Raw genomic sequence first — 12,976 nt, 5'->3', positions numbered from 1 at the left:
CCTTGACAACCCAGGACAAACCTTGAAAAAAAAATGTTTATTACTTTAAAGGAAGCATTTTTTACTCCCACTTCTGGACCACTATAGGAGAAATAAACACTGGATTAAAAAAAACATCTCACCATAAATTGTATTGACTGTAATATCTGTTCTGACCATTGCTTGACCCTGCCAGTTGATTGCCCAAATAAGGTATGTAGCACCAACTGAGATGTTGATGAGCCCTTTAGTCTCATGACTGTCTAGATGTTGCCAGCTATCTCCTTCAGGGTTGTACTGGTTCACATTAGTCCTTGTATACACCTAAACAAACATTCAATTAGTTTGTGAATACATTCTAACATGGATAAAGAATAACGTCAAATATTCTAATATGCATAAAGGATAGTCAAGTATTAATATTTGAACAGAGGATAATTCAAATCCCTATCCTTACAATATCTTGATACCTTGAGTATTATAACATCTTTGGAAGCATTTTGCAACCTCCTATTTATTTTTGAAGCATGTGTATTGTACATTTAAGCAACTTTTAATTCTATGTTTCTACAAATGAAATACAAATAATCTTCTAGAGTCTTTATATTAATTTGAGGGAAAGTGGTATTTTTTAAATAAAAAAAAAACTGTCATAGATATTAATTTTCATGCCCAAGTGGATATGAGAAAGATTGTAACAATAGAGCAACTAAAAAGAAACAAGGTTTTACTGAATTTAGTCAACATCTTAAGTGCTAATTGTTTATGTATGTCAATGATTTTCTTCTATAGTGTGTTTGTTTTTGCTACTAATATTGTTGTTTTATTGTTTTTTATGATTTGATTTCATTTTTTATTTTTTGGCACACCTTAGGCCATGTCATGCCCTTTAATCTTCCAAAGATTATCTTTCTTAACTCACTCAACACTGATGGGATGTTAAAATATAATTTACAATACAAGTATTAACATTAGATTCAGTAAAGTTCAAACATTAAAAATTATAGTTAAGTGTTGGGAAAAAAACATATTTATAGCAGGTTTAACACCAACAAAGTTGGGTGTTAGAAGAACACATATTTACAGTACATGGACTAAAGGTTTGAAACATGTTTCCCACTGAGCTCAGACAAATGGCATGCTTTACTACAATGAAGAACATCAGCATGTATAGCACCAAAAAAATATGGTGAGAGAAAAAAACTTTTTTGTTGACTAGGTTATAGCTCCTAAGAATGTTTTGCTCACCATGATATTCATGCACTTTCCATTATGTCACATATGGTACTGTCATACTGACAGTTTTTCTGCAAAAGGCTACTAATCTTTCCATTTGGGTAAAATAAAGTTACCTTTCCAACATGAGTAATTGCCCAGACTGAAAGGAATCCTACTGGCTGGCTAGGTAACAGAAATCCACCTACACTGACATCTATAAAACGTTCATTGTTTTTCACTACATCGTCATCAGATATCTATAAATATTCATAAAACCAAATTAATTAATACAACTGTGACAAACTAAATCCATTAATAGGTGAACTTAATTCAATAAGTGAATCCTTGTTTTTAAGAGAGAGAGAGAGAGAGAGGGCTCACCAGAAGAGAACTTTGGTGGTGTTTCCCAGAGCCCAAAATCACCAGTGGCTAGAATTGATTATTTTTATTTCAACTTTATCACTTTCCATCATCATTGGCCTCCTTCAGTCATAGAACGACTATGGTTCAGCTCAGAGCACACTTCCTCATGTGGCTGTGGAGCCCTATTTTGGAGAGACACTCCCGTCCACAGATAACGCAGGTTAAGGTGGCCGTTTTTCGGATTGTAAGTTTTTCTTCCTGAGCTGAGACCCATGTACTTTCACTGTCCATAGCTTTCTTGGTCACTGTCTCTCTCCATCTGTTGCGGTCTAGAGCTATGTCTTCCCAATTGTCAGTATTGATGTTCACTGATTTGAGGTCACGTTTTATTACATCTATGTCACTTTATGACTTTATTTATATCATATTAAGGCATAAATAGAGGATAAACATATTTGTGAACAAAAATTCTACAATGTAATTTACATTACCAAATGATTGATTTGAAAAAATGTGAAGAAAAAGTGTTTTTTATAACAAAGGTGAACTGATTACTCCATATTTTCCCCAGAGAGCCCTGTACTCCACTGACTTAGCTCTATTAGTTGTAACACCTTTTTCAGGCCTTTTCAGTACATGGACTAAAGGTTTGGGACTTGTTCCCAACCGACCTCAGACAAACCACATGTCAAGAACATCAAAACTTAGCAGTTCAAAACTTATTAGATTAGTTTGCCATTTCAACACTTGTTTTTTTATGTCTGTTATTTTCACATAGTGCTGTGAGTCTACATTATAATTGTTAACAGTATATAATTACAAACATATTATTATTAAAGGGTATGTAAAGTTAAAGCATGTAGTGTTCTCACTAAACTTACTTTGACCCAAACATTTGTTGCTGAGAATCTCCTAAAGCGAATCCATTTTCTCCTTCTCACAAAACTGTTCCAGTGTTTTTCTGTGAAATATTCTCTAGGGAAATCCACTGCATATTGCCAACCCTATAAACAATAATTAAAACAGGTTGAAAAATAATCTTAACATTTTCCATTTTCATTATAGACTAAGATCAAAAAAGCTACTTGTTCAAGATTAAATTTAATATTTACTTCTCTTCCGATGACCTCTCCACGTAAGTTCTCATCAATACCCCAATCACCTTCCCAAACCCAATATGTTGATGGTAGATGAAAACTTTCCTTGGGTTTGTCTAAAACTCCTGTCTCGTCACTCCATGCATAGCGATCAGTACGCCACATTGCATTTTTAGAAAACGTATTGTTAATAGGATTCCACCTCTAAAAAATAGGAAAAATATATCTGCCCATAATTCACTTAGAATATATTTATTGTTTAGCACACAAAAAAAAAAAAAGGATAACAAAAAAAAAGGAACAACAACAAAAATCTTGTAAAAACAAATGTTCATATCAACAGTCATACATTTTTATTGGGGAGGGGGGGGGGAGAAAGAACACTTCTGAACAAAAACAAAATAGATGCTTATTAGTAAAATCACAGATTACAAAAACAATTTTTTAGTAATGGGAGATAAGGTTACAGACCTTTTCAAGTCTTAACGATAATTTATACAGAAGAAAAATCATTTGCTTACTGCTAATAGCTTGAAAGATGTAAACAGAAATATCTGACCTGGTTTTCATATGTTGTCTCTGGTACTATAATAGGCTCATCAGAAGATAACACATATACATAGATTCTGTTGTTGTTTCCCAAAGCCCAAGAACACCAGTGGCTAGCATTAAGTTTCATCACAAGTAACGAGTCATCCCAGGTGTTCTCTAGCTGCTTAAACTTCTTTTTTGATGTGCCTAAAGTGAAGACAGATCCAGAAAAGTTGACAAGCCACAAAAAGGATTCAGGCATTGTGGATTAATGGCTTACTGAAGATTGTCTTCACAGATTTGCCAACAACTGAAATAAATGTAAATGGTAGTTTACAAGCGTTTTTACTTACTCAATGATACTGTAGCCTACTTCAGATATTAAAATTAACAATATCTAATTTGTAATTTTGTAATAAAAGGATTTGTATTAACCAGCTAAGAAGATAAACAATATTCTAATAAACTAAGAAATTTAGTTTGAAAAGCCTTTACCTCGTAATAATATAATAAATAGATTATTTTTAAGTCATCATCTTATAGATAAAAACTGGTAAAAATTAAAGACTTTTTTTTTACATATATTTATTTTCAAGGAGAACTTTTTTAATGATTACATTAAGCTCATTCAACATTTACTTGCACAAAGAACCTCTTGGTGTATTAGGCCATGATATTTCAAAAAAGGACATCTAAAAAAACATTCAAGCAATGTTACAGTTCCAGGAACTTAACTAGTCATCGGCAGTGCTTCGTCTGTAAAGAAAGGAGTTAACTCAAATTTAATTGATGGTTTTCTAGACATGACTCTACTTTCTTAACTATGCTGGACCCTCTAAACCAAATCACAAAGGTCATCAGATTTGTCCCAGAAAAAAAAAATAAAAAAGCATGCTTAAATACATCATGAGAAAGTTCCTAAATGTGTCTTGTATGCATTGAGAAAAGAATTTCATTTATCTCTTTTTTAATACTTTATCACCAAAACATTTAATGGAGACATGGTTTAACATTGTTTACACTGTCAGCGAAAGGCTTATGCTTTTGAGCCTACTTTTTACAAAGCTTATATCAACTCTTGTGTCTGGTAAAAAGTTTGTACACATTATTTCTCCCACACCCAATCTCGGATCAAGTTGAAATTTTGCACAATTATTTCTTGTACCTGACAAAACAAGAATCAATTTTAAAAAATTCCAATTAGTTAATTAATTATTAGCAATTAATTAACTTGTTTGGTATCAAACAAGGGAAAGAAATTGTACTTCACAGATGTGGTGATATAAGTTGAATTAGTCCTCTTGAGGAGGCTTGAGCCCCAAGTTTGAATTCAAGCCATACAACTATTTTTATAATGTATTTAAAAAGCCTTTATGGTAACATTACACCAATACCCCCCCCCCTTTCCCCCAGACAAGTGATAGGATCATAGTGTAGTGAGACAAGTTGAAAGTAAAAATTGTACTAAACAAAAACAATTGGTAAAAATATTTCTAATTGCACAGATTTATTATTGTTAGTCTAGATTTATTAGAAATTTAATTAATTTAATGATCAAATTTAATTGATACACAATAATTTAATACAAGTTGTGTTTTTTTTTTAAAGTTTTTTTATGTTTTTCTTGTTATATCCTATTTTTAAACCACATATTTTTGCCTAGCCAGCCTATTAGTATTAAAACCATGAGGGTCGAATAGGGCTTCATAGTGGCTAATTAGTTATTCCTGTTCTCATTTTTTCTATTATTTTAAGACAAGGCTTTTTTCTAGTATTATCACTGGGGAGTAGTGTGCCACTTGTTATTGTGCAATATGCCACTTTTGAGGTAGAAGCCATAGATTGGCCACCCCCTTTACTATTTTGGTGGTGGGGGGATGAGGAAGATGACTAAGTGACTTGCGCAGAAATTGTTGATAAAAGTAAGGATTCGTGCAAAACGCCGACCTCACTTTCTCGCCCTAAAGCTCATCCTTTTCCAGAGGCAAGATTTACTAGATCTATACACTCAGTACAGTATATTCCCATACTCTATATGATACTATGAATCTACTAGATCTGGGCTATTCCAGTTCCTAGACAACACAAAAAATCTGGCCAGTGGTTGCCAGGGAATCATAAATTGATAAATAGATGCTATATTAGTATATAAAAGTGAAAATTAACCAAAAAATCATCAATGCGATGTTACATTTGTGCTAATATGTTTATATTACGTCATTAATTGTTGTGAATGTTTTGTGCGAAAGTAAAGGATGTGACGGAAATAAAATGATAGTCTTCTATGTCTACTTGTATAAACACAAAGTCTCTGTTTTATTATTGTTATTATTAATTAATGTCTACAGTATGTTATTTATTTATCTGTGAAAACAGAACATGGTGTCAGATCTGGTGTCAGATCTGGAGTTACATTTGGTGTCAGATCTAGTGTCAGATTGATTTAAAGCGCTGGTAACAGGTAGTGGTTTCTAAATTATTTGTATCAAGTGGTGTCGTTAGTTCATTTTGTTTTAGATCTAGATCTAGACATAGAATCTAGAACCTATGCGAATAATGTAATTATTTGATCCTCCTAAACCGTTGTCATTAGACGGTAATCTATCTGAAAGATGGAAAAAATGGAGACAAAGTTTTGAACTGTTTATGGTCACTTCTGAAAAAAATATGAAGCTCAAGCCAGTGAAGAAAGCTTTATTGTTACACCTGATCGGTGAACCCGTTCGAGACATCTACAATACTTTTCAAGTATGTGATTATGAAGATGAGACTGTAGACAAAGTTATTGAAAGGTTTGAGAATCATTATTTGCCTAAGTCCAACACTGTGTATGACAGATTTAAATTCTTTACAAGAAATCAGAAGGACAGTGAAACGTTTGAACAGTATTATACTGATTTGAAGAATTTGGCGAAAGAATGCAAGTTTGACAACCTTCGAGATGAACTCATTAGAGATCGATTGGTATGTGGCATTCAGTTGGATCGAGTGAGAGAGAGACTTCATAGACATGTAGACTTAACTTCAGAGAAAGCAGCAAACATAAATGATAGATATGAAAGGACTACATGTAGATGCTGCTTATAAATTAAAGAAGACAGATGATAGAAAGCCAGTCAAAAGCTCAGATGGAAAAATGGTAAAGAATCATGTAACAAGTATCATTAGAGATTGCAGATCTTGTGGTAGATCTCATGGAAAATATAATTGCCCAGCATTCGGACAGACATGCCAAAAATGTAAAAAGAGAAATCATTTCGCTGCAAAATGTCGTTGGAAACACTTCAAGGCTGTTGATTCACTTGAAGATGAAAGTCAAGCGAGCCAAGTAAATGAGTTGTGGTTTGAGGCAATTGGTACTGACAACAATGTCAAAGTTTGGATGTTTGATGTCAATATTATGGAAACAATAGTCAAAATGAAGATCGACACAGGAGCACAAGCTAATGTCATATCAGACTCAATGTGGAATACTTTAGAAACTAATAGTCAGTTAAAGCACTCAAATACTACCCTACGAGCATTAGGGGATGAAGCATTAGAACTGAAGGGAGTTGCATCTGTCACATTTAAAGTCGGCGATGTGGAAGTTAAAGATGATCTGTACGTGATCAAGAAAAGTATAAATCCTATACTAGATCTGAAGAAATCTAATTAGATTGCTTTGAAACTAATTGAAGCAAAAGAAAACCTCGAAGTGCAACAGAATGAAGTTCCACGAGAGATGATGCAGAGAAATCAACTAACAACAACTCGTAGGCCTACTTCAGGTTCTCAATTGTATGAAGTAGATAAACTATTATGTGGTCAAGAGCAATCGAGATCAGATGATGATATGCTTATGACAACTCAGAGCGCAACAGAGAAGTTTTCCAGCAGTGATCAGAAGATAAAAGAAATTCGTTGCAAAACTGAATCTGATGTTAAACTTTATGAGAAAAGAATTATAATTCCTTCAAGTATGAAAAATGAAATTCTCGACAAGTTGCACACAGGTCATTTTGGTCTTGAGAAAGCCAGATCGAAGGTAAGACAGAGTTGTCCAAAGATATTTTTTCGACAATAATGAAATGTTCAACATGTGCAACATTCAAAAGAAATAATATGAAGGAAAAAAATTGTTACCTCATGCTGTACCAGACAGACCATGGAAAAAGGTTGCGACAGATTTATTTGAATGGCGGAACAATGACTACTTGCTAGTTGTGGACTATTTCTCCAAATACCCTGAAATAAAATGACTGGAGAACAAAACAGCAGAATGTGTTATCAGGGCACTGAAAGGTATTTTTGCTAGACATGGCATACCAGAAGAAATAGTGAGTGATAATATATGCCATTCAACAGCTATCAATATAGGGAGTTTGCTTCTGAATGGGGTTTCAAGATAACCACATCAAGCCCCAGATACCCTCAATCAAATGGTCAAAGTAAGGTATATGTTGGTATCTTTAAGCAGATATTCAATAAAACATACAAAAGTGGGAAAGATCCATATCTTGCTATGCTCGAGTATAGAAATACTCCAATAAGCGGACTGCCTTATTCACCATCACAACTGCTGATGAGTAGAATTCCAACATCCCAAATTATTGAAACCATCGGTAGCTGAAAATGCAGAGACATCACTCAAAGAACGACAGATGAGAAGCAAAGTGCAATATGATGCTCACACAAGAATACCTAAAGATTACTCTGTCGCAGAGAAATTGAGAGTTTGTATATAGGACAAACATGGCAGAAAGCAGTTATTGTTAAAAATCATTCCTCACCCAGATCTTACATCATAAAGACAAATGAGGAAAAAACCTACAGAAGAAATAAACGTTTTTAAACAAGAGTTTCGAAGAAGACATCTCTGGGTACTATGATACTGATGAAGACAATGAACAGCAAACTGTTAGAACAAACGAAACAGACAGTTATAGACCAACGTCAAGAGAACTTGTTGTGCCAGTCAAGACAACTAGAAGTGGTGGAATTGTTAAAATTCCTAGTAGATATCAGTCTTAAGAACTTTAAAAGGAAGGATGTGCTAATATGTTTACATTATGTCATTGATTGTTGTGAATGTTTTGTGCGAAAGTAAAGGATGTGATGGAAATAAAAAGATAGTCTTCTATGTCTACTTGTATAAACACAAAGTCTTATTATTATTAATTAATGTCTACAGTAAATAATTTAATTATCTGTGACAACAGAACAACATTAATGATTAATGTAAACTTATTTTAGGTCTAGAATCACTAAGACATTAAAGAATCTTGAATCTACTAATATTAGTAATATATTTTTAACCAGCTAGATTAATAGTTATTATATTAATATAACTATTATAACATTACTATTTTGATAATCAGATATTATAATATTAATTAATTATGTATGATATTATAATGATAATGACATAATGACAAGAGAAGAATGTCAAGATAATCATGATGATGATGATTCATTGAATGATTGATTGATGTGATTATTAGATCTACCATAATTAAATAATTTAATGATTAGAATAATTAGATCCTTAAGCCTTAGGCTTAATATTAATTATTATTAAAATTATTAATAAAATTATAATATAAATTAATAAATATTTATTTTGCAGGTGGTGACTGGTGACACTGACTGGTGTGCCCACTGAGGCGACTGTAGACTCAGACTGTAGTGAGACTGTACCTGTGTCATGGGCGATATTAGTCCGATACTATACATATAGATAATATCGAAATATCGACATTGAATCAGTCATACTTTAGATCTAGATCTATATTGTCTATATTTCTAAACTACAGACATAGATCTATCTCATCTAGTCATCAAAGTCTAGATTTCTAATTTCTTTTTCACAACAGTAACAGAAGAACCAAAAGTTATTTTCAGCAGAAGAAAATCACGTGACAGAAAAAAAAAATACAAAGCTGTCAACTACTGCGTTTTGATTCGTACAAAAGATAAATTGGGATAAATATATGTATATATATTGATTTAAGTAATGAAGTAAACTTTCTGGAGTTTTGACAAAATGTGTTGTTGTCCATGGTTGTCGCACGGTACGAATTTAACTGCAAAATTTCAGTTCGATAGAATAGTGAAAAGTCAAAATAAATGATTCAATTTTTTTTTTTTACTATGACTTATGAAAACAAAATTCAACAGCAAATGATTAGTCCACACGTTCAAAGATGAGGAAAAGATCACTATAAGTAGTATAAGCTGCATTCATTGATGCATTTTTTTTAAATGCTCTAAAACTGAAATAAATTTTTAAAAATGTATTTCTCAAGATTATTTTTAAAAATGCAGACGTTTGCATCTTGCATTATAGGCCTACAGCATGCTCAGTGCACTCTGGTCAAATCTCATTGGTGGATTTGTGGGAAGAGGGAGCATGCAAACTCAAGCCTAGGGGTGCCACTTAGGCAAACATGATTGAAGAAACTACAGAAATCTGTAGCTAATTTTGTTTCTGGAAGTGAATACATAGAGATGAGCATGAAGATATAACATCTGATCTCCAGAATTTTTTTTTTTTTTTGTTTTTGGAAATAATAGCTACAAAAGTTTTAATGTAAATAAATTAAACACGCGACGAGAATATATAATATTAGCAATATGTTACTATTCAGTGAACGATTTGTCTGTGAACAATTTGTCCGTGCCGTGAACGAATAGTCGCGTGAACGATTTGTCGTGAACCAACTGTCCGTGAGCAAGTTGTCGGTGAACAAGTTGTCTGTGAGCGAATAGTCCGTGAGCGATATGTCGCGTGAACGAATAGTCGCGTGAACGAATAGTCGCGTATGAACGATTTGTCGGGTGAACGAAATGTCTGGTGAACGAATAGTCGCGTGAACGAAAAGTCATGAACGATTTGTCGGTGAACGAAATATCAGTGAACGAAAAGTCGTGAACGATTTGTCGGTGAACGAAATGTCAGTGAACGAATTGTCGTGTCCCCGGCCACATGATGGGAAAGATACAAAAACTTAATGAAATTGACCTAAAACTATTGTATTTCAAACCCGAGGAGCTAGTACTTACATTCAATTATTGGGAGATTTGAATTTTCTCTTGTCATTTCAAAAAAAAAAAAAAAAAAAAAAAGGCGTATGTTCTGCTTATATTTTGCTGTTCTTGTTGTTCTTGTTTTTTTTTAAAACCGCCTCAGACTTTCTTTATAAAAACAAACAAGTTGGCTAGCAATGGTATCATGTTCTACAAAAAGAAAAGATTCTTTCACTTTGCCTTGTAGATTCTATAGTCCTATTTCATGAACCCACAAATGTTAAATGCCTTGGTAGTAATCCATTAGAAAAAAAAGCGAGGGCTCCAACGTAGGTAAAGACACATCTTAATTTTTTATTTGGGGTGGGGGATTGTCTATATTTTGTGCCGACGTTTCGGTGGGCCGGATGAAAGCACATCGCGGTCCGGATCTGGCCAGCGGGCCGTATTTTGGGCATCACTGGTATAAGTAAATTTGGGACTATATCTTATATAATATAGACGTTACTTCAAAAAAAGAAGATGATTACGTCCTACGTACGCGTCATGCATTCAGTCATGCATATTAACCAATGACTTAAATTCTGCCAAGTCACTGGTTTTCCTGGCTAGCTCAGGCAACCCATTCCATGCTCTAATAGCACTAGGGAAGAAGGAGTATTTGTACAAATTTGTCCTAGCATATGGGATGAGGAATGTGCCTTTATCTTTGTGTCTTTCTGAGTATTTTATTAAATTTTACTTGAATCCTAAAAATGCAAAAAAATTAGAGTAGAATCTAATTGGTCCAATTAATTTCTCCTCCCACTTCCGAATTTTTTTATTTATTTATTTTTTTTTTTTTTGTTTAGAGCTTTGAATTATAGTTCTGTAACAAAACAAAGTTACAAACATGCCTATTGAACAAAATGTATCTCTTACAACTGAGCTTTTTTTTTAATATTATTTTTCGGATATTTTTTTTTTCGGCGGTGATCCTCAAAGTCTTAATCTAAATATGTGGGGTATCTTATCTTTTCAAGGAACAAATCGGTGGTGTGCTATCTCGGTGTATAGGCTATGTATAAATATAACAGTTTGGTTGGAAATATAGAGTTGTCCCATTCCCTTGACTCTCCTAAGTTGGCTCTATCTTAACTCTTTCTCTCCTAATTGACGATACCAGCGTTGATTCCACCAGAATGTGGTAAATAATTACGGTGAGAAAGAGTTAATGTTAATTTTCAGCCACCAAGAACCTCAATTAGTGTTGTATTTTTCAGCAATCCTGCAGATAATAATTGTTTCCAAATTTTGCTTATGATCGAACAGCTAAGTTATTCCTATCTATTTTATTTACAAACCTTATATTAACTCACTCCGTCCGTCTGTCTGTCTTGGTGGATTCTTTTACATGTTATTCTTCCACTTCTCATTCCAGGATTAAGTTGAAACTTTGCTAATTATTCATTAGCGATAACAACATATATATATGAATCAATCAGAAAGTAACAAATTAGTTAATCAATCTGTCGTAATTTTTTTTATATAGAAAATGTTCTAAGCTTAGTAGCCTAAATATAGAGAGAATTAGGTCGTTCGATAAAAATGTTAAACAATAGTCGATAAAGTATACATTTTCAATCATCAATGTTTATATAAAAGTACTAGTAGGCCTACTATAGCTGAGTGGCTAGCAGATAGGTTTCCATACTTGAGGCTCGAGATCTCGAGTTTGAATGAAGATACGAGCAACTTTTGAAAAAAATGCATTTGAAAAGGCAGCACGGAAACCTTAAATCAGATATCTCTTTCCCCCCCCTCCCCGTCCCCCCATCTCAAGCATGAAAGTTGCGCTAAACAAAATTATTGTTAGTCTAGACTCTAGTAGAGTTTTTAAAAAAATCGTTTGCATGATAAATTCAAAATAATTAATGAAATTGTTCTCAGTAGGCCTATAAGCTTTGTTTTGAAAAAAAAAAAGTATTTTTTAATATTTTACATGTAAGTTTCATAAAGCTGATGTGATCATAAGCAGCCTTAAATTCGGAGCAACTTAAAGGGGAAAAAAGATTGTTCTACATTCATTACCGTTGTATGTTTTTTTCTCAAAGAAATAAACACAAGGCAAGTACCGCTAGTGAGTCAAGTTTTTAAGGTGAACTTTATTTTAGGAATCCTTTCCCTTGCTTGAAGCTGGTGGTAATTTGTATTTAAATGCTAATTTTAAACTAGTTCACCTACCCAAAAATGTTTCAATGTGGTAAACAAATATAGCAATTTCGTTCAAATATATTTCATTTACCTTTTTTATGATAATAAACATATCAGCAATTTTTTTTTATCAGGACCTATAATTAATATAGACTAGGTATAGATTATTATATTTATTGGTATCTAGATATAGAATTTGAATTTAGATTCTAGATCTAGTCTAGAATCTGTCGTGAAATTTGGGGTAACCAACATCTTTTTTTTTTCTAAAGAAAAATTTTTTATTCAATCAAGCCCATGTTACAACAAGAATATATATCTAAAGAAGCTATACATTTATTACAATATTAGATCTACATCTTGATCTAGACTCAAAAGATACAGAAAAAAAGAGTCATCGTTTCAAAGTACATCTAAGCCTGTAAGGAAATCAATGAATGAAACTCAGCGCCGGTTGTTCCGTATCGTGGATCGCGTGTGCGCAGACCAATCACGTCAGCTAAAAGGGGGCATGGCTGCTAACATGACCAATCAAAAATGGGCTTTTATTCTCGGTGAAGAGAAGAGAGGAAGGGGAGAAAAAAAGC

At 33.2% G+C, this 12,976-nt stretch overlaps 1 protein-coding gene across 5 annotated transcripts in view; it reads right to left on the bottom strand.

Annotated features, from left to right (window-relative positions):
• LOC106068263 (tectonin beta-propeller repeat-containing protein 1-like) overlaps positions 1 to 9,068 on the bottom strand; it is a 29,879-nt gene extending 20,811 nt beyond the window's left edge. Inside the window, exons 1-7 of one of the 5 annotated variants that reach the window (XM_056020306.1) lie at positions 8,868 to 9,068; positions 3,828 to 3,944; positions 3,217 to 3,498; positions 2,673 to 2,861; positions 2,442 to 2,564; positions 1,332 to 1,454; positions 123 to 303 (exon numbers count right to left, since the gene is read on the bottom strand). In XM_056020306.1, coding sequence (XP_055876281.1) covers positions 123 to 303; positions 1,332 to 1,454; positions 2,442 to 2,564; positions 2,673 to 2,861; positions 3,217 to 3,450 — 850 coding nt within the window. In that variant the 5' untranslated portion in view covers positions 3,451 to 3,498; positions 3,828 to 3,944; positions 8,868 to 9,068. Of the gene's footprint in view, positions 1 to 122; positions 304 to 1,331; positions 1,455 to 2,441; positions 2,565 to 2,672; positions 2,862 to 3,216; positions 3,499 to 3,827; positions 3,945 to 8,817; positions 8,838 to 8,867 lie in introns of those variants that run through there. The other 4 variants (XM_056020307.1, XM_013227605.2, XM_013227687.2 and 1 more) reach the window with 4 other exon arrangements.
• Positions 9,069 to 12,976: the final 3,908 nt, after the last annotated feature.

Source organism: Biomphalaria glabrata, chromosome 2, assembly GCF_947242115.1.
Source record: "Biomphalaria glabrata chromosome 2, xgBioGlab47.1, whole genome shotgun sequence".
Taxonomy (NCBI): Eukaryota; Metazoa; Mollusca; class Gastropoda; family Planorbidae; genus Biomphalaria; species Biomphalaria glabrata.
Note: the sequence above shows the minus strand (reverse complement) of the source record. Positions and strands in the feature narration are given on the sequence as shown.